At 43.5% G+C, this 27,392-nt stretch overlaps 1 protein-coding gene across 15 annotated transcripts in view; it reads right to left on the reverse strand.

The window, feature by feature from the left end:
- LOC105429575 (uncharacterized) overlaps positions 1-25,255 on the reverse strand; it is a 38,874-nt gene extending 13,619 nt beyond the window's left edge. For 9 of the 15 annotated variants that reach the window (XM_089078908.1, XM_089078913.1, XM_089078912.1 and 6 more), the window contains exons 1-10: positions 25,104-25,255; positions 22,151-22,286; positions 7,884-8,203; positions 6,775-7,065; positions 2,808-2,996; positions 2,203-2,713; positions 1,896-2,129; positions 1,522-1,818; positions 1,164-1,298; positions 11-756 (exon numbers count right to left, since the gene is read on the reverse strand). In XM_089078908.1, coding sequence (XP_088935034.1) covers positions 11-756; positions 1,164-1,298; positions 1,522-1,818; positions 1,896-2,129; positions 2,203-2,713; positions 2,808-2,996; positions 6,775-7,065; positions 7,884-8,164 — 2,684 coding nt within the window. In that variant the 5' untranslated portion in view covers positions 8,165-8,203; positions 22,151-22,286; positions 25,104-25,255. Of the gene's footprint in view, positions 1-10; positions 757-1,163; positions 1,299-1,521; positions 1,819-1,895; positions 2,130-2,202; positions 2,714-2,807; positions 2,997-3,156; positions 3,486-6,774; positions 7,066-7,883; positions 8,246-22,150; positions 22,287-23,594; positions 24,907-25,103 lie in introns of those variants that run through there. The other 6 variants (XM_089078911.1, XM_089078904.1, XM_089078905.1 and 3 more) reach the window with 6 other exon arrangements.
- Positions 25,256-27,392: the final 2,137 nt, after the last annotated feature.

Here is a 27,392-nt window from a genome sequence, read left to right on the forward strand (position 1 = left end):
CATAAGATACCTTGGTATCCATATCGGACTAACGCTCGGTTCCGGCGGCTCTTCCGATGGTGATTTCACAGGCAGAGTTTTAGTCCTTTGTAGGGCCATTCTGATGTCTTTGATGGCCGCTTCTACCTCGCCACAATTTACCTCCAAGGTTACACTTTGTCGTCCCTGAGGTGCCGGTGGTGGCGGTGTGCCCAGTGGATCCAACCCATCGAGTTGTAGTTCGTTCGTGTCATACGAATTTTCCTTCTTCGCGATAAACAGATCGGGAGACGTTGTTTTCAACGTGTGTAAAATATCTTTTGTTACATTTAGACTAACATCTTTCCCCGAATCATTCTCATTCGTGCCCAACATATCGTTACGAGTTCTCTGTATGATCTCCTTTTCTATTTCATTTATTTGCCGTTTCATAAGCATCACAGTAGGATTATTGTTGTCAGTATCGCTCGCATGTCCACTAGACAGACCGTCCTCTAATACCGGCATGCTAGTGTATATTCTCAGGGAATCCGAATTATTCCCCAAATCGCCGACCGATCCGAGAAGGCCACTTGCCGGCATCAATTCATTATCCATCATCATGAGGGATACTTCGCTGTCTAAATCACCACAATTACTGTCACAGTCGGTTGTTTCGGGACTCAGCGTAAAATTACGCGAGTGTCCTACTTGCAAGCCAACTTCAGTCTCTCCAAGATCTTCACTGCTACCGGTACCTACTGAGAGGTCCAGAAAATTGTTCTCGTGTTCACCTGCCTAAAAAGAGCAAAAAAAGAATCAAACGTAATTAATTGTTTGTTTCACAATATCAATATATGAAAAAATCTGTTAAGCAATGCTCAAGAAACACAGTGTAACTATGTTACTCTATAAATATGGATTTATATTTAGAATCTCTCTATATATGACTAGTAGAAGAAACATAAATTCCAAATATTAATATAAGTTAACTTTTCAGTACTTTTCAATAATTAACAAAACTACTTTTACATTTCAAATATTTTTATTTATTGCCTGAATCTATATAAATAAATATTATTTTTTTTAATGCAAAACTTTACTGATACAAGAGAGAAAAAAACTAATCTAAGGAAAATCTTCAAACAAAGGAAAAAAGCAATTGTCAAAATAACATTTTTTATTTTATTTATTTTTACACTTACATTTTGTGAAAATTCTGTTCGTTGCTTCTTAGGAGATTCATGTACCATAACCTCTTCTGTCACAGGTGGACCACTTGCTAATCGCTGGCCAACATATGCACTTCCTCCTTGTCTTCGCAATTCATAATCAAGATCCTTGCAATGGAGAGTAACATTCTTTAATCATTCATATTTTACAAATTTTTCTTCTTCATTACATATATTACAAATGCATACATATTTTTGAGATTTTTTTCATGTAAGTATTTTTCTAATTATAAAGTTTTATGTTTTCTAGATGTAAATTCTTGATTCTATTTCAGATATCTCTTTGATATAAAAACATCTCATAAATGTAATTATTTCCGCAAAGACTCACCTGGAAAGGAAAGGATTCTATATTGTTTTCCTTTTCTTTTGTCGGCGCCGGGCATTTGAAGAATTCCTCCAATACTTTCCGTGTCTCTGAAAATTCGTATAGATAATCGAAAGTACTACCTCCTGGCGAGACAAGACTGCTTATGTTATCAGCAGGTAAAGTCGACGGCTTTAAAGAGTCTTCCTCTTCCTCTTCAGCTTTTGGTGATGGAGATGAAGGATTTATAGGCTGATCTTCAGTGCTAATATTTTCTATCACAGTCTTGTCTATAACGATTTCTGCAGAAGTATCTTCCTTCTTGAAATATATAAAACACATTGACAAGATATTAAAGACTGTTAAATCATATGAGTCTATATAAATAACTTTTTTACCTCATTATGATTTGGTGTTGTTGGCAATACTCTTTGCGGGAAACCAGGCCTCGGTGTCATGTACATTGAAGGTGACGATAACAAGCTAGGAAGCTGTGCATTTTCGCGAACTCCGTAACGTCTCGGGCTACCGGAATACTGAGCGATTGGTAATTCACCAATTACTCTCGCGACTTTATGATTACGTTCTGGAGAAGGAGAATCCGCCTCGCAATCACTCGCTGGTGTAACAACCTGTAGTTAAATGGACTTAAATTAGTAGAGAATTCTTTGCAATTATGCGCATCTACTTAAACAACAATATTACTTTGAAAAATTCCGAAGTATTGCGATGATATGCCGTCGTAGGACTAGGAGTACTTCCGACGCTAGAACTCGGCGGTTCCGGCGCAATACGACCTCTCTGAGAATCATCCGTCTCTAGATCTAGACTCGTCGTCGTGATCTGATTCGTATTATTCGACGCCAAATCCAACCGTAGCCCCTGCCAGTTGTCATCGATATCATCGAACACCACAACCTCACCGTCGCTGACGATAGCCATGCTTCTCGCGGGTGTGTTGTGATTCGACTGATAATCTACGCAACTCTTGGGTAATCCATAATCCAGATCGGTAATACTTTTCGGTACGGTATATTCTACATTATTGCTATTCAAGATTGAATCATAATTGATTATGCGATTGCTGCGATTGCTCTTGGGCGAGTCGTAATCGAGAATGGATTTCGCGGCGTTGCGTCGCACCGAGTGTACCTCGGAGGCAAACACAGTTTCTGTGACCTCTCGATTTGCACGTTGCTTCCTAGTTTCACCACATCTGAAAAAAATTTATAAATTTGTAGAACGTAAAAACAGGATTATAGACAACAGGACACAGCTTGACATAACTGATAGAATAATAAATCAATTACCGGCTTCGTAACTCCCATATGGTCTGCGAGCTAGGAGACTTGTTATTCTTCTTAACAGACAGCTTATTATCAGTTTGAATATCCTCGTTATTTATGGAATTCGACGCAGCCAGAAATCGCGACTTTCTAGCTGCCACCTTCCCTCGGCTCTGCGAGAACACTTCTCGACCACCAGCGATTTCTATAATTCTGTAGGGACAATATGAGAATTATCATTACTACTTGTGGCGATCTTTACGATTACAGTGATCTCGTGTAAATCAAGTAATAGACAAGTGGTATACAAGTTACGAGTAAAAGATCCTCGGATCTCTCACTTGAGCTCAATGTTTATCAAAGTTTCCCTCACGCGCATGAGATTAACACAGGACTCGTAGGACTCCAATTCATCCCGGAGTTTAACTTTCCCATCGAGTTCTGGTGTATCTTAGCATTCCGTTTATAAAGCCGCTTTCAAAACAGATGACTCACGGATACGCGGACTCGCGATATGAAAATGTTCCACGCGAGCTCATTTCTAATAAATCTTCGTCAGGATCTCGGATACGAGGCGAAGCGTTATAAATCTTTGACGTCAGATCCGACGATGTTTGCGTAACGCGCTACGCCATGCCGATGCGCGACGGCTGTTTCGTTCGGCTGTTTCGCGTCCTCGAAATGCCTCGCGCACGTGGAGTGGCGAGTGGCTCGAGCCACGGCGAGCGAAACGCGACGCGTCTGACAGGCCGGAGTTAACCCCAAAAAACTGACGCGTGGGGCGTCCCGTGATTTGTATTACACGTTGATGGCATTTAATCGGGCCGTTCGACGCGCCGAGCCGATCCTCACCGTATACCGATTTTGTCAGTCCTCAGGAGTGTAACGACCGCCCGTCGGCACCTGGAATGCTTTATTGAAAAATGTTCATTCGGGTCTCACGCTGACACGCGCGCGCGGGGCTCACGACGGCGAGACGTGCGTTGTGCACGCGTGCGAGAAAAACGGGCGCGACTTTTAAGCCCGTAACTCCCGCGTCGATCATCTGGAAGCGCTCCCGTCGCCTTCGAGCGACGCCGCATCATCATCATCATCTCGCCTCTCGATGATGATTTACAAAATCAACATCGAAGATCAGCGGCGGATCGAGATCGATCGTGGCCCCCCCGAGCCGACCGAGCCGACGCCGCGACGAACAGCGACGTCCCCCTAAAAAAAAATATGTATACGCGATGATAAATCTGAGGACGTTTTAAGATGAAGACAAAGAGTCAAACTCCGTTAGTTTGCTCGCGGATATATATTCGTGGATACGAACGAGGAAGGATTTAAAAAACCCCGGGTATCCGGCAGTTTCGGTCACTCGTGTGACGATCGTCGATGGGGAAATTGAAACTTGCGTTTCGCGCGTCAAGTTTCATCGATAATTGACAACTTCACGGAGTAATCTGAAATTATCGGATATCCCGCGCTCGTTGATCACGTTCGAGCGAATTTCGGATCGAACGTCGAGCATCGGGGGAATAAAAGGTAGTTGCACATCTACCTACGTACCGATTATCACTGTCGATAAGCGAGCCGCTTCGAGTGCCAATCGATTAGCGATTAGTAATGACAAACCAATAGCACGGCAAAAATTCCTTGCGAAGTTCTCCATTCACAAAAGCGTCAGGATACTTTTATTTATTGCAGGCATATTTATTGTCAGGATGATATAGTAGTTATGCTTTACAGAGAAATAATACCGAAACATTTCAAGAGATATGTATGAAAAATTGTATGTATCGTAAATATGAGACGTTAATCCTTTCACATCTCTTCGAATTTTTCGATTGTTAATTATTGTTAGGAGTTTTTTTGGAGTTTCGAATACGAAATGGGATCGAAATTTAAAAATTCAAAATGACAAACGTCAAAATGGTGTCAAGACGGAAAATTTAAAATGGCGAACTGCCAATATGACAAACGCAACGAGTCACAGTCGAAAATTTGTAACAAAAAACATTTCCAAGGTTGCAAAATAAAAAGGTATATAAAAAGAACAGTTTTGCTAAAGCATATCTAAAAATAATTTTGTTGAATCATCAAAACAATTAAATAAGATATCCAAGTTTATTATTAAAATATTCAAAAGTTTTGCAATATTATCATCACACATAGTTAAGAATTCTACGTAATTATTTTGATTCAACAACATTATTTTCAGATCTGATCAAATCTGTAGATACTTCAGCAAAATTATTTTTTTCCTGTAACGAAAAATGTATATTAATAAATAATAAGAACTAAAAGTTTTCGCTTAATCAATACATATTTTAAGCAATATCATCGTTATATTTCTTTGCCAAGAAACTCGAGCATTTCACTTATAATTTCTTACTGTTAAATGTCATCAAAAATTGATATTAAATATTTGATGTTTAATATAAGTAATCACCACCACGTTAAACTTTTCCATGATTAATCCCCCAAAAAAATGTCGAATGACGTTCCGTATGTGTGTACGTGTGAAATAATTTTTTACATTTTACAACAATATATTTACCACGATTTTTTTTATCAAATATTTTTTTTCGAGTTAAGTAAGCTTCTTTAAAGTGAACTTTGAATCCTGACAACTCGATGTTTACCGGAGATGGAATTTTTTAAGCATACCGAGACATGTCCCACTGGACGTGAAAGGATTGAAGCTCGGATCCTTCGATGAGAAACCCGCGCGACTTTGTTCGCTATGTATTACAAAGAGTCGCGCGATGTTATCGCCGATGTCGAAAACGTTCCGTCTCGTGAGAAGTCACACGGGAGAAAGAGAGGGAAAAATGTTTACCGGACGGATTACACTGTCGCGGGCATATTGACTTGTTTGCTATACATCGAATACAGCCCATGGTAAGCGACACATTAATGGTAGGCGCGCGCGCGCGCGCGCGAGAGAGAAAGAGAAAGAGAGAGAGAGAGAGAGAGAGAGAGGTTGATATTTGAGTGACATTTCCGCTCGAGTATATCGCCGATATTAAGCTTGAAATTAACGCCTCGTTGAATATACATGGACGGTCGCCGCTCAGCTGTGTGTCGGGGCTCTGTGGAAACCCTGTAGAAACTGTATCGGCTATCGCGAAACCGGGCGCTCTCGTGTCCACCATAGATACACAAAGACCGAACGTCAAATGGACTTTCATCGTGACAACGGACACGTTTTTCATTGCGCGCGCTCGAATTTAACGTCGCGATACGACGTGTAACACACACTTTTGCGTGTACACAAGTGTTCGCGCACCTCGGTGTTTCGCCGCCCATTATCGATTCCTCCGCGCGATTTAGCTCGGTAATTCGAACGCCTCTCAATTAACTTCAATTTCTTTTTTAATACAGTCCGTTTTTCAACATCGAAACCGTAGTCTTTTGAGTCGCGAATTATTCGAATTGTATTTTATTACTTTTGTCGTCCAGTCTTAAAAAAACAAAAAAAAAACAAAAAAAAACAAAAAAAAAAAACAAAAAAAAACAAAAAAACAAAAAAAATGTCAACTGAATGTAGATGCTTACCGACTGCAAATGTGCAACCTGAATCACAAATGTTGTTCAAACCAATTTTGCCTTTTTGATACATTGAAAAATATCTCTCGATAAATTATTAGGGTATATTACAGTGCAGGATCATTGTGATTTCTGACTTAGCCAATTTTCCGTATTGATTATGGAAACGTAGAAGAAGATACTTTGTATTTTAAAAGCTTGACTCGAAATTTCTAATCTCCTTTAAATATCCTTTAGAAAAATAATTATAAACAATAATGTCTCGCAATAATGTCTTCGTATATATATTTCAAGAACGTTGGCTAAAATAATTCTGAATTGTCATTCGTTGTGATTAATTATTTGTTATTATAGCGTAAATTACAATTTTCCGCTGGCAATAAATAAACCGGACGGTCGGTATTTGTCGAGTTAATTACATTCCGAGCGGATTGCTCGGCGGTCCTCAAATTACCTTGAATCCCGAAGCTTATAGCTGGGACCTCCCTTGGTCGAGGTCAAAATGTACACCGGACTCCCCTCGGGTCCGCTGTCGTCCTGCTGCGATTGTCCCTGATGATCGCTACCGGGCAGGCTGCCGTATTGCGGCGCGTCCTCGCTGCGTCCGGACGCCGAGGAGGAACTCGACGAAAGCGGCTTCGTAGCGTGCGGCAGCTGGCCCTCGACCGTGAAACCGGGCACCACGCTCGCCGTCCTACGGGACAGCGAACCTGATTTTTTTCTGCCATTCGCTCGTTTCCTATACCTACGAACGTAACTCGGCACTCTTAACAATCGGCAGTCGGAAGTGGGAGGAAGTATGATTAAGAAACGAAAAGCGCAGAAACGCTCGCGTGCCATTGCTTTACGATGGGAAAAACGCGAACGGTGTGTTGGTCATTTTCGTAATTGAGGAGTTCGACGGAGTGACGGGGTGAGAGGTGAGGGGAGGGGGGGGGGGGGAGGGAGTAATGCCGGCTCCGTCCTCATTTCTCCCACAATTTTGGAATCGCCGTGAATAGTCGGCGAGAAAAATTTTACTCTCAAAGCGTACGGGCGACGTATTCGCTCGTAAATCTAATTATTTTCTACACTTCTCACGAGATGCGGTTTTTCATCTTCATTCCGCACACACCCGTGACCCATTTATCTCCTCAATTATGTAATTAACCGTCCTATAATTTTGCCACGAGAGACTTTTAAAGGTAAAATAAAACCGTATATAAAAAATGCACGCGGCAATAACGTTTTTCATACGTCATTAATAACCCGCTTGTTACGAGAAAATGATACAATGTGATTAAACTGTTAAAAAGTGTAATTGTATAACGTTATATTTCTCGTGAGCGCGCTCGGTGGCTATATACGTACATATATAAATTTTCCTCTCCTTCCTTCTCCGCTTCGCTAAAACGAGTCCTTAAAATATCGATGCCAATTTCAGAAACGCGTTCCGCATAATCTAAATCGTCTACCGAGAGATGCCAAATCACCGTTATCCACCGACTCTTTCTCTTTCCGGAATTAGCCCGATTAGCCCGATCCTCGCCCGATGTCTCTCTTCGATAAATCGGTTTAACTTGCCTGTCGGAGGTGTCGCGCTCGAGGTCGATCATGTCGTCCGATATCGCGGAGGCGCTCGTCGACGTGTTCGTAGAGGCGATTGTGACAGCGGCGGCTGTTGCGGCGGTCGCGGCGGTGGCGGCGGTGGTGATAGCGGCGGCCTCCGTCTGGCAGGGGCTGTCATGCGGCTGCTGCTGGCTGCTCTGCGTGGAGGCCCCCGGGGCCGGGGGTGGGCCGCCCCTAGGCCGGCATTTCGGAAAGAGTCGATTCAAGTCGGCGTTCTCCAAGATCAGGCTTGTCATCGCCACGGCGCGTTCATGTCTCGCAGCAGGATGTCCATTCTGCGGGCAGAGAGAGAGAGAAAGAGAGAGAGAGAAATTCGCCGACTATTAAATGCGGCGTGAACGAGATGCTGCCGTGCCGCGAACGTTCACGCGTTCCGCATTTCGAGATATGTACATGTAGAAACGACGGAGGCGAGGATGCGCGTTCCTCCTCGTATCCCTCAACGTCGCCCCCCTCGCGTGTGTTGTCTGCGCCAATCTATTTATTCGCCGTGTACGTGCTGTGTCGTGCAAAGTAGTTCGGCAGCGTGCGCTTATTTCTTTTCTCGGAGATCAAGCTGTCTTGCAAAATGGAGGGGGGGGGGGGGAAAAAAAGAAAAGATTTTGGAAAAAAGTTTTTGAGGATCGAGACGTTTATAACGCGTACGTTTCGCGCTGTGACTCTTCTAAATTCTCCGTAGAAAAGGATTGTTTTCGAATTATCTAAAGAGGTCATCGTCGAAATGTCTGTATACCGCAGTTTCGCGAGCCGCGCTATTGTACACGGATGAAAAATTCCGCTCTTCCCTTTGCTCTAACGAGGTCGTGCTAGCGCGAGAACAACGCGCCACTCAACCCGCGCCGTCACTCGTGCCCGCGACACCACGAAAGTGTTATACTTCATACAGAGCCGCGGGAGGGGGGTGCTCAAAGGGGGGGGTTGGAGCACCGCGTGCGGTAGGGTTGGGTCAGTGATGCATACGGGGTGAGACACAGAGACCGTAATAACGTCCGCACGAGACGCGGCCGGCTGGCTTCTCTCGCGCGACCAACGTTATCGGAGATTACGCGAAAGAGACAGCTGTTGACACGTGGTCATCGCTCTCGATATTATTTCTACCTAGAAATCTCCACCTTGAAATTTTGACAAAATATTCCTTTTGATGAAAAAAAAAAAAAAAAAAAAAAAAAAGCATCTCTTGTAATATCAAATTTAAAATTCATACAAAAAGCAACCTTTTCAATTTTTGAAAACGAACATAAAAGACGTACGTGTCTAAAATTTACAGCAGAATCAGTCGCGAGTTTGGGCAAAAATAGCAATTCCGGAAGTCCGGCTGTCTTTGAGAGAGCGAATTATCCTTGACAGGACGACTATAATTATCTGTCGCGTGTTTTCTTTCATTTCGCAATGATCTCGTATTTTGTTGAGACGGACGCCCCGGAAGTTTTCCTCTCCTCGCGGGGAAATTTGCGAGCAAACAGTTATTCCGAAACTCGAGTTATTACTCCGGGCAGCGCCCGTTATGCGCAGCCAACCAACCCCGCCGCGAACTTTCCGCGCCGAATTTATTGTATGCAGTAAACTCCGATGTAAGCGAAGTCTCGTCGGGTTCAACGCGCCCCTTACTCGCGATGAACTTTACGCTTTTAATTAACAGCACTTTTCCCGCACGGGACTTATGAAGATTCCACGGGTCGACGTCCCGCATACTCAACCGTGCTGATGGCGGTGGATGTTGGCTCAATCCACTTTGAAACCCATGCACAGAGAACGTTGCGCATTCAGTCTCGCGTATACATAAGAGAAACGAGAATTATAGTTTAAGAGACAGATGGGAAATGAGAAGGAAGGGTCTCGGAAGGTCTCTCGTCATAGTCGCGCTTGTAAATGAACATTTTGATTTCTGAACAAGAGGGAATTAAGGGCCCAGACACGATGATGAAAGGAACAAGGAATTAAACAAACGGAATTAGAAGCAGAGAATTAAATTTCAACATGCGTAGAAAATAATGCACTACAACAACGGGAATTATTACTCGAAATTTAATTCCCTTTTTTATTAACTCATCAAAATTCACTAAAATTCTAGCTAGATATTCAATGTCTTTCCTTCTTGTTACTCTCGTTCCTCCTCCCGTCTGGGTTCACGTACTCAAATGTCCATATATACTGAAGATTAAATTCAGGGGATCCGAGTCGACTTCGGTTCTCGAGAATAATTCAATTTTTTTTCGAAGACATATCCCGATTCGTCATTCTGAAGGGAGGAGATACCGTACGCGTGCGTGAGTCACCGGCGTTCCAATTCATTCGTGTATGAGTCAACGCCGAATGGCAGGGCGACGTACGTGAATGCAAGAGACACCGTATATTCCGTTAATTTGTATTATACGACCCCCCGACATCATACATATATCGGCCTCGCCGCGCGGGGAGGGCACGTCCGCGCGAGGAACGGCGCCGTTTCCGAGCGAATGCCGGACAGGCACGCGGCGTTATTAGTTTCGCATAGCTAAACTCGATTTATCCTTTCGCACATCCGCCGCGGCTCGGCATCCGACAGGTAACGTATTCCCGTCGGTCGTTTCACGTGGCATTTTCTAAACGAGAGACTGCCACGTGGATCCGTTCACGTTACACGTTACCCATTCACCCCCCCTCCCCACCCCTCCCTCCCCAGTCCTCGTCTCCATGGTCTGAGAATTTCCCCCATTGAAAGCCGGTGGAGAAATGGAAGGCGGGCGAAAGCAAAGTTCGCGATAATAATACGAGCGATCGCCGTCGAGGAAAGTACGTGGCTGTTGAGGAAAGCGCGATTTATTCTGCAAACGGCTGCATAACTTTTGCGTAATACGAAGTGCGACCTACAAAAGTACGCTGTACAAAAATAGAATTCGCCACGCAATATCTATTTCTCCATGTCGAATTCCATATCGTTTTTCGTGACTTGGGAGAAAAGAATCGGATTTACTCTCTCTTTCTTTCCCTCTCTCCCTCCCTCCCTCCCTCTCTCTCTCTCTGGTAGCCGGTCGCGAAACAGCCGGAATTACGAAAGCACGCGAGCAGCGTACGTTGGCCCAAATAGCGTATAATTTGTGCCGTAGAATCTAGACTTTATGCACGTAGAACTTGGGGATGGGCATTCCGTTCCTCGACAGTGATAAAAGTACGCTCTCGCCTATGTGGAAGCGGGATGAACGAAACGACGACGCTACCAGCCTCTCAACCTCGCCTATGTAACAATGAGACCTCCATGAATCTTCCATCATATATGATGGGACATGTGATCACCTACCAGAATAGAGGAAGATTGCACCTGCAAAGCTAATTTTACCCGAAGAGAAACGTTCGTAGTTCTCGCTGCGTATCCAGGGAGAAATGTGGATGATTGATCATCATCCATCATTAGCGTCGCGTTTAGCGGCTCGATGAAACACACACAGAAATTTTTAATTTTTCGTTCATATCCTTCTCTCGAATTTCCACGAGACTCCATTTCTACAAAATGTAGCGAGTGTGTCCTTCAACATGGAATCATAAAAAAGTAGCGATCTAATAAAGTAGAACCTATGTGGTTTCGAGTGCTCTCACAAATTTATAGACCGATGGCTGTCGTAATAAAGATCGAAAACGGTAGCGAGGCTAGGTAGCGGGCTTTCTTGAAAATATGAGAAATACGCTCTATAAATGATTACGCCCCCCCCCACCCCCCATTTTCAACGTAGTCTACTGGCCATTAATCTACGATCTGCAGTTTAACGCGGGTTCAGAAGCGGCCGGGGAAGGGACAATGGCATATGTATAGACCGGCTGTCCCAGTAACTCTTCGTCGTGCGATTTCCAGTGAAACTACTACGCGGCTACTATCGACTTGCTCCTGTTTTCGAACTCTATCACAGGCGCCTCCATATTGGACGCAAACAAATTTCTCGTAGCTCTTAAAGAGCTTAAAGAGGTCTGCTCGGAACAGAAAAAAATGATCGTGTCTCCGCGGGGAAATAGAATGATAGAGTATGTGGGATATATCATACGAGTCACATATCTGCTTGTTTAAAAAAAAAAAAAAAAAAAACTCGGACTCGAAATTATGAATGAAATTCTCTCTTTTCAGCCGCGTGCGGATCGATTCCTACGCGATTTATGATGTTTATATATAATAAAAGTTATTTGAAATTCTAACTGAATATATTTTTACAAGATTTTAAAAATTACGAAATAGACTTTAATTGTCGCTGAATATCATGTAAACTTTAACAGAACGTCAAGAACTCAGAACTTGATGATGTCTAATATTGAATATCATGTAAACTTTAGCAGAACGTCAAGAACTCAGAACTTGATGATGTCTAATATTGAATATCGAGGAATCGTAAAAGAAGGTGATTGATCCGATTTTCGTTGATCAAAGAATCCGATGCTTTAAGTCAATTATTTACTTTCAAAGGCGGTGCAAAATACTGCAACTCGATAACAAAATTAATGGCTTCCGTGGAACAATAGATAAGTGTAAGAAGTGCTGATCGAAAGTCTCTCAAAAGGAAAAGACGTATTTTTCTACGGATCTTTCAAGGGTCTTGGAAATTCTAAAGTCTCCGCCGCTTTTTCAAGGGAGTCTACCGACTCGCCGGGAGAAAAAAAACGAAGCAACGCGTAACGCTTAGCCCCGTTAATAATCCCGCCTTCATTGTGTCAAGGGGAGAGAAGCGGCCGACTTAGCCAACGTGCGGAATACTAGCCAGCGTATGGACGACCGCAGGTAGAACGCAAGTTTTACGCGGTCTTCGTGACAAAGTTAAAATTATTTTCGCCCAGGCTGGTCGGTCGGTTAGTCGGCTGGCAGCTACTACAGGGTGAAACCGGTGTCGGGCTTGCTCGCGTGGGACACCGCTGTGAGCGGGCGGTATATCGCGCGTAAGCGTGTAAGGGAGCGAGAGGGCAGGGGTGGGTGGGCGTACAGAGGGTGGTCGAACATGAGGAAACGAGACACGGCGGCAAAGGGGCGAAAGAGAGTCACCCGATGGCGCGAGAAAGAGAGAAGGAGAAAGAGGGGGGGGGGATATGGGGGAAGGCTGAGGGAGGGAAGGAGAAGGCGAGAGAGAGAGAGAGAGAGAGAGAGAGAGGCCGAGGAGGAGAGTGGCAGGGCGGGTGGGAACGAGAGGGTCTGGTCTGTGCTTCGCTGAGCGTGGAATCAATAGGGGGTCACTGGCACCAACAGATACAATCGGCACATTTTGAATCCCACCGCGCCGCGACGCTCAACGTGCCGAGCGTCGTATCACGCTCTTTCTTGCTGCATTCTGCAGCAGGTAAAAATCGGCAAAAACGGTCGTCTCCGACCGGTGGAAAACGATTCTCCGAATGGTTCTCTTTTCTTCGGGAACGCGCGACAATGGCGCGTCCCCAAAGAGGCGTCCGACCAAAGTGCCATGCCGTCCTGGCGATCGATTGTTGCGGCTCGTGCCGCGAATTCGTCTGCGTTTTCCGCGCGTATCCCCTCGAGTACTTCGTCGCTGCGGGCAAAATTCGTCCCGACCCTCTGCAACGACCATCGTCGAAGAGGAACGACGAATCCTCTTAGATGGTAGCGACTCGGTGGCCGCTACGCTCCGGCTTTATAAAGCCGCGAGGGTTTTAATATCAAGTTAAATATAACCGGTATATAATTGAATACGACAAACACAAATTGATCGCGTTTCGCGTTTTTTCGATCTCTAACAAATGACAATTTTCACACTTCTATTCGACTTGCAAAGGCGTTAGCCTCGATCAACTTATAAATAAATAATTTTATTAGAAGTTTTATTAGAAGTTCACACGGTATCGCACTGAAGTATTAAACTCCTTTAGTCACGATCCGACAATCTTCGTAATTTCATTAGACGGATAATTTTATAAAATCGATTTTACTATCGGCGAATTTGTCGTAGTCGTAGTGTTATCACAGATTCCTTCGCTTTAAAATATTAACGCTCATTAGAGGCATCGGCCACTTGTAAAATATCGACGCGAAATAATGACGTATCGAAGACTAAAGATTAAAGTTGACGGTTTAAAGTGTCGAGCTCTCTTGGACGTATCCACGGGCTCCCGTATGAAACTCGGATAATGCGAACTTTCAAGCGCTTGGGCTCCAGCCAATGTACAACATGCTTCAATTTATGTGGCATCACTTCAGTCGCGAAAGACTCCCACGGCGGCTGTCTCCGAGAACGCGCCGCAATTACGGGCAATCACATTAACCTTGTTTTCGGCTCTGTCGTATGAATTATGATTGGTTTCGTGACAATAGTGGCTTTTTATGAAGCCAGGCATCGTTAAGTCGATCGTTAAGTCTGTCCGTATTATCTGTCGTGCACCACCCACCATTCGGCGATTCCTTGGCCAAACTTGGAAATCGATTCGCTTTAGCGGAAAAATTAAGCATCGTCATTATCCGCAGCGTTTTAATTCTTGGAAGTAGAGATCCAGTCGAGATTTAAATTCTCGAATCGAAGCTTTTTTTATTACTGCTATGTATGCCACGAAATAGTGAGCTGTGCTTCTTAACTCCTTGCGTTCGATAAGAATTATAGCCATTGGAGAACGAAAAAATGACGTGTGACTCGTTGACTTAAGAAATTAGGCTACACCAGTAAGTCTAGCTGTCCGACAATCAAATCGGCTCTGTCAAATTCATTGTTAATTATTTTATTTTTTTCCCTCACCGATATATTCTGCTTCTTTAAAAAAAGTCGTGTAACGGAAAATTGAAATTTTCCGTTACAGGGAAGACTGGATTTCGAAACGTGTGTCGCGCTCCTTTTTGTGAAAACTAAAATACCGCGTTAACGTGTACCTTTTTTTATTCTCCGCGATAGGGGATCCGAATATATCGTTCCCTTTTTACAAAAGCCGAATACGTATGCACAGTGTCGGCAGGTAAATTTATTAGTGCGCGATGTACGGATGCTCTACCCTCTTTATCACGCGATCTCGATCTCGCTTCGCCGCATTTCGCGATTCCGTAAAAAGCCGCGGCTGGCAGCCCGGGATTTCTGCAAATCCAATGAATTTCAAATAATCCCGCTTCTCATGGCCACTTAAGATTATTGACATTCGCCACGGCGACGTCTGAAATGCCCGACGCGTTTCCATAATCCGATTCAATTAAAAAGAGGACGCCGTCGAGAGGACGGGATGGGAAAGAGAAAATGAGAGAATCGGATCAATTCCGCGATCGCGCGAAACGAATGGCCCATAATTTTATGCTCGTTATCCCATAGAGATAGTAGAAGGGGAAGGGAGGAGAGAAAGAGGGGAGAGAGAGAGAGAGAGAGAGAGAGAGAGAGAGAGAGAAAAGAGGGAACTTTGATTTATCAAAGAGAAAGTTCGCGCGCGCGAAAAAGAAAAAGGATCATAATTAGTCAACTCGATAATCAACGCAGACTTCGGACGGTTTTATTGGCGTTAATTCGGTGACGTAATACGAATCGCGTTGACACGTGAGATTTAATAGCAGCCTCCCGCCGAATTCCCGCCCGTCTTGCCGCGGCGAATTTCGCAGCTGTATCTCTAAATAACCGATGCAAGATGTATATAACTAAAAGATGGATTATTACAAAATCACCGGATATCTCTTTAGTCACAGATTACACAGGTGATCAACGCAAAGTTGATCCGGAGCAAGCGCCTCTAATTTCAATTTCAGTTTTAATCCTTCCTTGATTAACTCGGGCAAGTTAATAAATCTCAGGCAGGCCTACCTAATTTGTTACTAATGTCGGTAATGTCAAGCGTTTCGGCCGTTAAGTAAAATTCCTGTTAAAACAGAATCTAATTAAGACTTATTGGAGGTAATCCCATTAAATGTATATTGACATCGTCAAGCAACGGGCTCCTCTTCCATCCTTGCGGTAACGACCGTCATTGAGTCTCTATGGGATTCTATGGAGCCTCATGGAGTATCAGGCGTCCGGTGATAATGCTACGGATCTAATGGCTTTAATTTAAAAGATCGTGCTCCAGCCCCGACGTATATTGTCGGATCGCGACGAGTTATGGGCTCACGCTTCATACGCGACACGTCTCGCCGTGAGATATCGTCGAGCACCGGGCCGGGCACAAATTAAAGGGCTAAATAATAATAAAGAAGGGAGAGAGAAAGGGAAATAAAAGAGGAATGGAGAAAGGAGAAAAATGAGAGAAGAATTTTGGTAACATCGACCTACTGACTCTTTCATTTCCTGCGTTGAATCCAAAAGAAAAGAACCGCCTCTCCGGTGCTGTGAATTTTCAATTTTTCCTGCAGCACTCGAGAAACACACGACAAATATTTACACGAAGTAAATCTCGCAGTGTAGCGCCGTACTTCATTTTGACGTTTAATCTTTATTAAATCGTTCAGTAACATATTCGGTAACTTGATTAAAAAATATATTTAATAAGACACGCTCTTCTCATTCGACGTATTCCATTTTCTCACTTTCTCATCGAGAAATATTTAAAAATTCTCGAGAAATAAAGAGAGTTCGTAAGAAACGTATTTTCATTTTTCACGGTGAATATATTAGAAGTGCTTAAAATTAATCTTAAGAATATATTTTTACTGCTTCGTGCATTACTGACGTGACTTTTTAATGCAAGGCAATGAAGCAATTAGGGCTTCACTTCACCTCAGAAATTACGTACATTGAAACGTAGTATATGTTAGATATAACACAAATATATATATATATATATATATATATATATATATATTTACGTATAGGTATAGGTCATCATGTACCACGTATATACAATAAAGAAATCCTTCCGTGAAAGTTATATATAGCACTTGATGGAAGATGCTATGTATCTTTATTGAAGCAAGAAAGTATTTGAAAAAATAGTTGGTCACATCTTCGAAATAAGATCGTTAAACAATAAAATAAAAATAAAAATAAAAAAAAAAATAAAAAAAAATAGTTAAAAATAATGAAATGTCACAACTGATTGTCGACAAAATAAAATATTATAAATAACATAAATTAATAAATGTATTATTAAAATAGATATGATCGACCACAAGTTATTCTCGAAACCGAGTACAGATACAATTTTTAAAAAAAACCAATAAAACGCAAAGGCTTTTTTCTCACAGGTAATTTAGAAAATTAATAAAATCAAGACAAAAAAGATGTAGATTAAGAAAGAATGGAACTTTTTTTTTCTAAAAGTAATTGCAATATTCTTTCGTGTTTATATCGAGTTGATATTATCGAAGATTAATTAATTTCTGTACCGATGAAAAAAGATCATTTTCTAAAAAGGTATCGATACATCTCTTTTCTCAGAAAAAAATGGACAAGTACCTTTTTATTTGTCTCTTCCATCGATCTTGCCATTTGAAACGACATCAAGCGGAAATCGCAGAATAAACCCTTCGGATTTAAAAGACAACCCGATACCTCACCCACTCGCGTAATCTCGTAATAACAATGCGCGGCTTGTAACATACGGCGACGTGGGAGTTAACATTACCTCTCTCCTTACGTTACTCGTTTGTCGTTCGGCCCGTCGCCATCGTCGATGGTCAACAGATCGATACGACCGGCGGTCCCTTTGGAAAAACGAAATTCAAACGATGTAAATGTCGGTTACTCGTCGTTGTCACACGCCAGAATGCGCGATCGATCGATCCGGAATCTCAATGGACGGGTAAACGCTTCCTATTTTTAGCGGCCGAATGCCGCGCGCTGAATTTCAGGTCGAGCTCGGCTGCCAATGTGTTATCAAACGAGACTTCTTGCCACCTAATTGTCCCCGCATATAGCGATACACTGGTGACTCCAGTTGCGACTCTCGTATCGCCTTCTCTCTTCCACGTTTCTCCCTCGTTTCGTAAATATAACGATTTGAAATTGGATCCCTTATCCCCGTCCGGGCACAAGATTAGATTTCTTGCCGTTCGGAAGGTTTTTCTTGGCTTTTCTTATCCCTCGGACGCGATAAATTAACCGATGATATCTCGACGGTAGCCGATATGTCGTAATCATTTTTTTTTTTTTTTTTTTTTGACGCGTTTGTCGTCGACGATTATTTTAACTTTAAATCTGCCCTGCCCATAATTGCACGTCGAATTTACACACGCCGGTTTTTGTCACACTTGCCGAACTTGTACTCTGATATTTCACAGTTTGTACAGAATTGAGTTCTTGCGTTAAGCCGGAATGCGGGAAAGACGGCGCGTCGAATGCATCTCGCTGCAATCAATTCTATCCAATTACACAAATGTCGCATTTGCAAGTTCTGCATTGGCGCAATTCAATCGCCCAATTGTCAAGCGCGACAAAATTCTGAAGCCCTACTCGTTACTCGGTGCGTCATTAACCGTCTATTAGCTGAATCTCAAAATGCTGCCGTAACCCCCCTCCCCCCCCCCCGCGCCGTCCTACCCCCTCCCTCTTTCGCCGCTTCTCGACGTTTCTCTGCCGTCCCGCGATTATAGGCTCACACGTCAATGTGTCCCTGGCCATATCGAACATCGATATACCAGGCTGATGATTCACGTCTACGAATCGTGGGGAGAAAACGACGAGACGTCCCCCTAGTCCTATTCTCATTTCGCGTTTACGCTCCGGCGAGCGGAAATACCTCGAGCATCGAAATAAAAAGCCGAAGGATTTTAATCATTTGGCCCCCGTGTTCGCCGTCAGTCGTTCCTTTCTATCTGGATAATACAGTTCACCAAATCCGTGGATACAGCGACGCTGATCTGAAATTCTCGAATTCAATTCATCCCTCCGGTACTCGCAGCGTCACGAATTGAACTTAAAGAAATTACATCGGTTTTACACGGTAACTCTTTACGCCACTGTTCGCACGTGCGTTTCGTAATCTGCACGTACAGTAAAAAAAAAAGGAAAAAAAAAAAAGAAAAGCCGCGCCGCCGGCGATTATTTATGTCCGAGTAGAGCGGGAAAGTATGCGAATAAACTCGTTGAAACAAAGGGTAAGGTATTACGGATGTGATTAATTCCGTCGAGAGTATTTTTCCGTGGTCTCGTGATTTCCGCGTACGCTTAAGCCCTCGGAACGACGTCGGATTCACGCGCTGAGCAAAGTAAAAGGTATAATATACGTAATAACGATTTCCGTACATTCAAATAATAATGAAAAATTGAGAAAGTACAAAATTCTAGATACACGCACAAAGCGCGGATAGTAAGAAAAATCTCAAATTCTTTTTTATCTCGGACAGAACGTATCTCTTTCACGTTTATTTTACGTCCGAAACAAAATCAATATTTTTTTTTTTTGTTAAATTCTACTTTTCAAATTTTTATCCCTCAAGATGTCACGAATTTAAAAAAAAAAAAAGATCCGAGATTAAAAATGAGATTACCTATTAATTTCGCTCCCTTCTTTTTATTAATTTTTTTTTTTTTTTTTTTCATTTTATATTCTCTGAGAGCAGCGAGAGCTCACAGATTAAACCATCCTGACGCCGTTTCCACGCGCGTGCACGTCGTAACGTATTGTTAGTCCGTCGCATCTTGGTGGCGTTATTGACAATGCCCGATGCACATGCAGCATCCGCTTTAGTAGCGAGCGCATCATCCCCAACGGCCCTGTCCTACCACCACTGCGTATTTTTAGTGGTAACACACAAAGTGAAGCCCGATCTCTTTCCCCCTTCCCTCCCCCCCCTCTCTCTCTCTCTCTCTCTCTGTTTTTTAGCGCAACACGCTTCTAACGATGTTTCCCCGCGAAGAAATGCAAAACTGATGCAAACTAAATGCAGAGAGTCTCCGACTATACTTGCCCGCTATTTCGAACCAGGTCGAGGTCAAATCAGGAATGCGAGATTTTTACGACAGCTCACCTCCGCTTCTGTCTAGAACTCAAGGGAAGTTCACATACGTTTTACGAATATGTCGAACAAGATGTTGTATGTTTTGTAGCTTGTACGTTTTTACATGATTTATATTTTTTATTAAAAATATAAATTTTTTACTATACAGAAATTTCTGTATAGAAATATTTCTATACAGAAATATTTCTATACAGAAATATTTCTGTATAGAAATATTTCTATACAGAAATTTTTCTTTCTATCGGCGATAAAAAATCACCAGCGTCACGATAAAGACTGTAACACTTTTCAAACGAACCGATTAAATGTAAATTACAAAGACTAAAAGTAAAAGTTTCAATACAATATAATGTTTCGTCCCATTTTCATAACGTTAAATAGAAAAATCGCAATAACGACAAAATCGTCCCTACTAGTGTTTAAATAAGCTAGACAACAGTATTTTCGCAAATCTAGCAGTTCTAGACAGGACGCTGTTACCCGATAAAGACATTCCCATTACGAATTTACCACGATTTTATATCCGGCGAGTGTTTCTTTACCTCTAGGGGGAAGGGGAGGGGGGGAAGATAAAGAATGAAATGGAAAGAATTCATGGGCGTTAGAAACTCGAGGAAAAGATCATGGGGCAGCGAGCTCACGGCGTTGACCATTTGTTTCACTCGATTCTAAAATACGGATTGTTCCTGCGAAGATAAAAGAACTCGCTCGAAGCGCCGCCGTTAAGATCGGACCCTTTTACGCGCGGGCGTTAAGATCGACGAGATTAGAAACGTACGACTCGTCTGGGAGAGGTGAATGGCATCGTTACGATAGCAAGGTATGGTACATCGCGTCAAGTCGCTCGAAAATTCACGATAGGATTATCCCCGATTATTCCGCGAGCATCTGTCGGCAGCGCGCCGCAAAAAGCAGGCACGCCGAACGGAATCGACAGGAAGTCACTCCGACGAATCGCGAATGTCGATTATTTCATACCGCGGAACGATCGGTTGTACACAGATTTTTTTTTCTTGTCCTCCCCTCTATCTTTTTCACATCCGGTCCGGAAAAGAGCCCTCCGAAATTCCCTCCCCCTCCTCGCCTGAACCGGTACCTCATGTTCCCATTGTAACACTGTGCCGATTATAACCTGTTACACTTCGTTACGTCGATTATAAAATTATTTTCACGACATATTCTGGAGTTTTTAATAAAATAAAAAAAAACGAGGCTTTAAAAAAAAAATATGGGCTTTTTCATCGTTATTGTTAGCTGAATCACGCGCCAGGATTTTGTTCTCTGACAGTGATTCTTGTTAATCTCACTGGTGAATTCTGTTCTCCAACTGAAATTCTCCGGTGTGAACGCGTTCGCGAATTTTATTCTCTGAAAACTGTTTCCTCTATTTTTATATATATACATATATATATATATATATATATATGTAAAATATATATATATATGGAGGATTCAATCCTAATGTGTAAAACTGATAAGTGCGAGAAGAAGAGTACAGTGTAAAAGTCAGGTAGTTATATTACAGATGAGTCTACAAAAGCTGAGGAGACTTAATGTTATAAACAGTTACGATAATTTAAAAATTTCCAAATTTTCTTGCCGATTAATTTTAGGGATTTTAGGCGAATCATATCAAGGAATGATCTAAAAACGATAGAAAAACAATCATAAAAAAGAATTGTCATGTCAAAAAGAATTGCATATTTATATATATATATATATTGGTAGAAAAAGTCTTGACAAAAAATTTCTATCTATTTAGTTATAACATTAAGCTTCAGGCTCTCATCTACTGATCCGCCTCTCTTGTGTTAAACAAGATTATGCGCCACAGAGGATTAATCAAACTTGATTGTACTGACTTGTCCTGAGGGATATCTTGTCTCTATCAAAATTGGTCGGTCAATGAAAGACACATTATGCGTGGATACTCTACATTCGACGTTGTGAATACTTCGGGGAAACCAGTGTGCGTCCGAAAGAGACAGAAAGAAAGAAGGGATGAAAAAGAGGGGTGAAGAAGAGAGAGAATTACAGCATTGCCTCGATAGAAGCAATTCGGTCCGATCAGGCAACAGTTTTTGCGTCTCGCATGTTCAATTAACATACCCGCGAATATTCCCGACAGTTTACATTACATAAAATTGATGACATAAAATAATCTTCAATGTCCATATAGCTAGTGAACAAATAATCATGCCTTGAGAGCGGTGGAAAAAAAGAACCGTAAAGGGCTACTTTCTTATCTCGTTTCAAAATCAGCGTCCTCCTTGTTAATTAAACCGACCTTTCGCCGACATCCCATCGTTTCCCGGACGGATCCGGATCGCTTCCGAGGCTGAGGGATCGCCGTCCGACAGGGGGCAAGGCGGGACAGCAGCGTTTAGCGTGAAAAATGGCTACGTACCTAAATCTTCAGACTCTCCCCTCAGGTCTCTCCGATCGTAGACGCGAAGTCGCGGCGGGCGATTCATTCGTCGTCACTCGTATCTATAGCTAGGAACGATCGCATCGCGGGGGACTATCGCAGAACGCTCGTCGATCTGAGAAACGACATAGAAAACGACCGCGTGAATCCCCCGTGTGATGTACGTGTGTATGTGTGTGTATGCGCGCGCGCGTGAATACGCTCGGCTCGACGCCGATCGTTGCACGCCGCGGGCAGAATCGAGAACGGAAAATCGATCGACTGTGTCGCGTGTGCGTATATATATATATATGTGTGTGTGTGTGTGTGTGTGTGTGTGTGTGTGTGTGTGTGTGTGTGTGCGTGTGTGTGTGTGCATACGTGTCTATATATGTGCGTGTACGTATTTGCATTCGCACCCAGGGGTCCGAGGGACGACGCGCGGAATCGTCAAGAAAACCGACGCCGCGATCGCGAACGGGAATGAAAGAACGATGTCGGGCATAGACAAGTCGGGCGATTTTACTTATTTCGTTTTTGCGAAACAGTTTTGTCAGAACGTTAGGTAAATTGCGCGAAACGTTTCGCCCCGGCGGTTCACTCTTTCCTCCTTTTTCCTCTCCCGTGTTTGCACGTCGAGCGTAACGTTTTTCGCACGAAAACGAATTAGGCACAGGAGTTCGAGGAAAGATTAGAAAGTAGGAGAAACCGAGCGAATGAAACAACTAGCCGTAACTTGCGACCCGACTTGTTTTCTCCATCGACTTTTGCGTACGTTCGATGTAACGTGGAATTTATGGGAGGCCGGCGGGAAGGCAGGTCGTGTAGCGAGTTACGCGTCTATCTTGCGCGATAAAGAATAACCGGGGAAGATAAATCGGCGTTGGATGAATCGCTTCTCTGTTCGCAACATCTACAGAAGGTATCGTAAGGTATCGGATTAAAAATCCGAGCAGGCAAACGGAAGTTGGAGTTCTCTCCTCTCGCTTGGTCTCCCTGAATTAACTTTCTTTGAATAAGATAAACAGGATATCTCGCTATCCAAATTTACCTGCCTGTTGACTTGGTGCAAAAAAAAAAAAAAAACTCGAACTTAAAGTGGGGAACGCGCGAAGTTGGCAGGGAAGCGGAGACCTAAACAGCGAGTCATCTCTCCTATTACATTTTCTTGAGGAAGATAAACAACTCGCATTTTTCCCGACTCGATTCCGAACTCCGGTGCGTCCCGGCACTCTCGTTCTTTACGCGAAGCCAAGGGATCACACACACACACACACACACACACACACACACACACACACACACACACACACACACACACACACAACCCCACATACCACCCCCCTCCACACACACACACACACACACACACACACACACACACACACACACACACACACACACACACACACACACACAGCCAAGCGACAAATCGTTCGCTTACCTCGCGAACTTGTTATCTCTCGTTGCGCGAGAGCTAAAGCAAATAACTCGCCTCGCTGTCAGCTCCGCACAAATTCGGCATTGTGCGCGCAAAACGAAGCCACATTCTCAATCTGATCGTCTGAGCGGAGACGACGAATCCGAATCACGTCACAACCGAGTCTGGCGGGGAACTACGTCAGACAAGAAATGTAGAGACCTCACGTGAAGACGAGAGAACACGTTAATTAAACAAGATGCGGCAATTAAACACGCCGATAATTAACTGAATCGGATCGCACGTTTCGACCTCGCGATCTCGCGTCGCGAACCCCCTCCTCCGTCTTCCGCGCGTCCACCCGTGTGCATTACCGGAGGACGGAGGGGATCAGAGATGATCGAGGAGCGGTCGCGGGGGTAACCTCGGGCGAAGATTCAAACTCCGTTCTCCGCGATCCACGTCTTCGTTCGTCTCTGACGCATCCGACGTGCGGGAGACGTGAGATCCAAGCGACACGGCGCATGCACCGGCGTGAAAAACCATCGGCGTTTTCGTCCACCCGATCGCCCGTCCCCGTGTGCGTGTCTGCAGCACGGCCTCGCAAGCCGAGGGATAGGAACACGGCGACGACTCACGACGACGTCGACGTGGTCGTCGTCCGAACACACGCGCCTACTATCGCGTCAAGCAAACGGACGGACGGATGGCGATGACGCGCGCCTCCTCGTGTCCCTCGCCGCGCCGCGGCGCGCCGCCGACGATCAATCGCGCGCGGGAGGCAAACTCGACGGACGCGGCCGAGCGTCGACGAGGAGGTGGCGGCCCACGTTTTCATCGTGGGTGACCGAGCGGGCCGATATCGCGCCCCGCGTAAGCCCCCCCCCCTCTCTCTCTCTCTCTCTCTCGCTCTCTCTCTTTCTTGCCGAGCGAACCTCGATGGAGTCTCTCCCCCGTGTGGGCGAAACGCGACGCGCACCTTCACCCCGATATTACGTCGCCAATATCGGCCAAGAGGGAGAGACGCCTGAATGGAACGTTCCCCATGGGCGAAGAGGACTTGCGGCCGACGTTGGCTCTCTTACGTACGACGCGAGGATTCTGTTTCTATTTGCGATCGTTTCTCTCAACTCGTACCCGCGGTGTCGGCGCGGCGGACGGGCGGATCGATTCATCGACTCGCGTGCGTCTCGTCTCTTGAAACGGACGAGGAGCGGAGACCCTTATGACGCGAGCGATATTCTATATAACATCGTAGCCGTGGCCGTCGTCGTCATCGTCGTCGTCGTCATCATTGTCATCGTCATCGTCGTCACCTTTTGCTTTCTCTCGCGCGCGCTTCACCTTCTCTCTACGCCACCACCTTCGCCTCCACCTCCGCCACCTCCCGTCGTCTCGTCGTCACCTCCGTTCTTCCCGTTACTTCACACATCTCACGTCCAAAAGGAAGAAAGAGAGAAAGAAGGACGACCGCTCTCGCGCCATCGCCATCGCCATCGCCATCGTCACCGCCACTGTCGTGATGATAATTACCTTTTTGTCGCGTCGCGTTCAAGGCATACACTGGTCACTGTATTTAAGGCACGGTGCACTACCGCCGTCCCAATCCTCGGGCCCGATACTAGCCGCGATTATCCGGAAGCCGCGAGCGCGAGTCTCATACGGGGTGTACCGAAGGTGGCCGGGCACTGAACGGCCAGATGGCGCTCGCATCCACACGCCACCCCTATCGTCAAAACCACCGCCGCGCACCGTCGCCCCCTACTACCATGAACTTCCTCCCTCGTCAACCCCCCGGAATCTCCTTGCCTTCGCGTCCTCGGGAGAGGGGGCGCTCGGCATCGTCCTCGATTCTCCCCATGGGCGCCGACAAAAATTTTTATTGGGGGGACCACGTGCGCGATTTTTTCGCAGAGATCCGCTAAACTTCCCTCCGTCCTACCGGAGCTTATTTTTCAGCGTACAAACTTCCGTCATGCTCGAAAAAAGTTTTATAGAAAAATTTGCATTTTTCAACGTAAAACAAGAACGCGATATGTTCAACGAATGAAGAACTAATGACTTCGTGTTCTCGTGCTGTTGACCTCACGTGTGCGCTATTTAAACTCGCGCCAGGCAATTTTGTCACGTTGAAAACATGTCAGCGTAATATACCGTCGACTTGACTGTAAAATTGAGCAGAAAATGAAAAAAAGAAGCTCTACGTTGAAGTGTCATCACAGACATAATCACTGCTCGACGAATATCACGCGGATCAAATTCGGGGAGACGGGAAACGACATGTTTGTCGACTCTTTCAGTAGACAGCGAGATAGAAATAACGCAATTTAAGGTTTACGCGAATCCAAAGTTAGATTTTTATCGACACTCCTATTTATAACACATTTTACATTCGTTATCCTTTTAGATTCGTAGGTCGTTCGACGGAATAAACTCGTTTTTACTCGTTTTTACTCGTTTAGTGTACCCATACACATCTTCAAAGGATGTCCTACGGATAAGAGGATGTTCTAAGAATGTTCTCGAAATGTCGCTCGGGTGAAATGTGCTCCTATGTAACTCGAGCGCGGAATACAGCTATGATCTCACAATTTTACTTTATTCGGAGAACAGGGTGAATAATTTCATAATAAAAATGATATCACGTGTGATATCATTGACACGCGTGTATCTGCTTTTTAGATTACCTTTTTTTTCGAACTCGCTTCCGTGTACTTTTATGTATACGGTATCGATTGCCTAGGATATTTTTCGCACCGCATCGACATGCAAAACGTCTTTCCGCGAGAATAATAATCCTCGCCAATTGAACAAAAACAGGAAAAAAAAAATATGAGTTACAAGTTCCGCTCATCTTTATGTACAAACCTAGCGTTTTATTTCATGTCCTTTATATATGCGCAAATTTATATAACATCTTAATTACTACAATTTATGTCGCGTCTTCTCCGTCTGTGTTATGTTTTCAATTATGTATGACTAATATTTTTCTTTTGTTCTTACCTTTACACGAAATTGTCTTATCCTGACACAAGCGTTTCGCGAGCGGCAACAGAAATAAAATCATACTAAAACAGAAGGCTTACCTCGCGTTTCTCAAACGCGGTTTGTATGCATTTCATCAAGCGACTCTTCAATTTTCGATGTAACGAGGGAGACGTAACGACAGAAATAACATTAGTTTCTATGCGCGGCGAGTATATTTTCAGTAAAAATAAATTACCAACGCGCGAACGCCGCACTTGTGGCAAAAATCGATAATTCGCGATAACGAGCCGACATTTCCGAAATTGCAATCAATCATTCGCGCATCACAAATTACGTTTTCTCTTAAACTCATAAATGATACAATTTCGAAGCAATAATCTCGTAATTATAATCGAGCTATAATGAATGTGATATTGAAATAAATAAAATGCAAATGAAAGAGGATAAAGAACAGCTTTTGTATTTAGCACTTTGTTAAAATCATCATTAAAATAAAAATGTAAAATAAAATAGAAAAATATAAAAAAGCCTCATATTATCATAATAATTTTATATTTATATAAAAATACTATTACTTTTAGAAATATTAATTTACAGTATAAGTTAAACTTTAGTTTTCATATATTTTCATATGTTGAAAACTTTCATTTCTTTAATATAAAGCAAAATTTATAACATAGAACTAAAAAATTAATAATGTTCAAGAATAATTTTAATTTATTTAATGGCTATATTATATTAGGAAATGTAAATTATTTTTTATTTAAATTTTTTATTTATTATTTATTATTTAAATAAATGTAATAAATTCAAAAAGTAGATATGGAGATATTA

This window comes from Pogonomyrmex barbatus, unplaced genomic scaffold, assembly GCF_055798465.1.
Source record: "Pogonomyrmex barbatus isolate J1 unplaced genomic scaffold, ASM5579846v1 scaffold3, whole genome shotgun sequence".
In the NCBI taxonomy this organism is placed as follows: Eukaryota; Metazoa; Arthropoda; class Insecta; order Hymenoptera; family Formicidae; genus Pogonomyrmex; species Pogonomyrmex barbatus.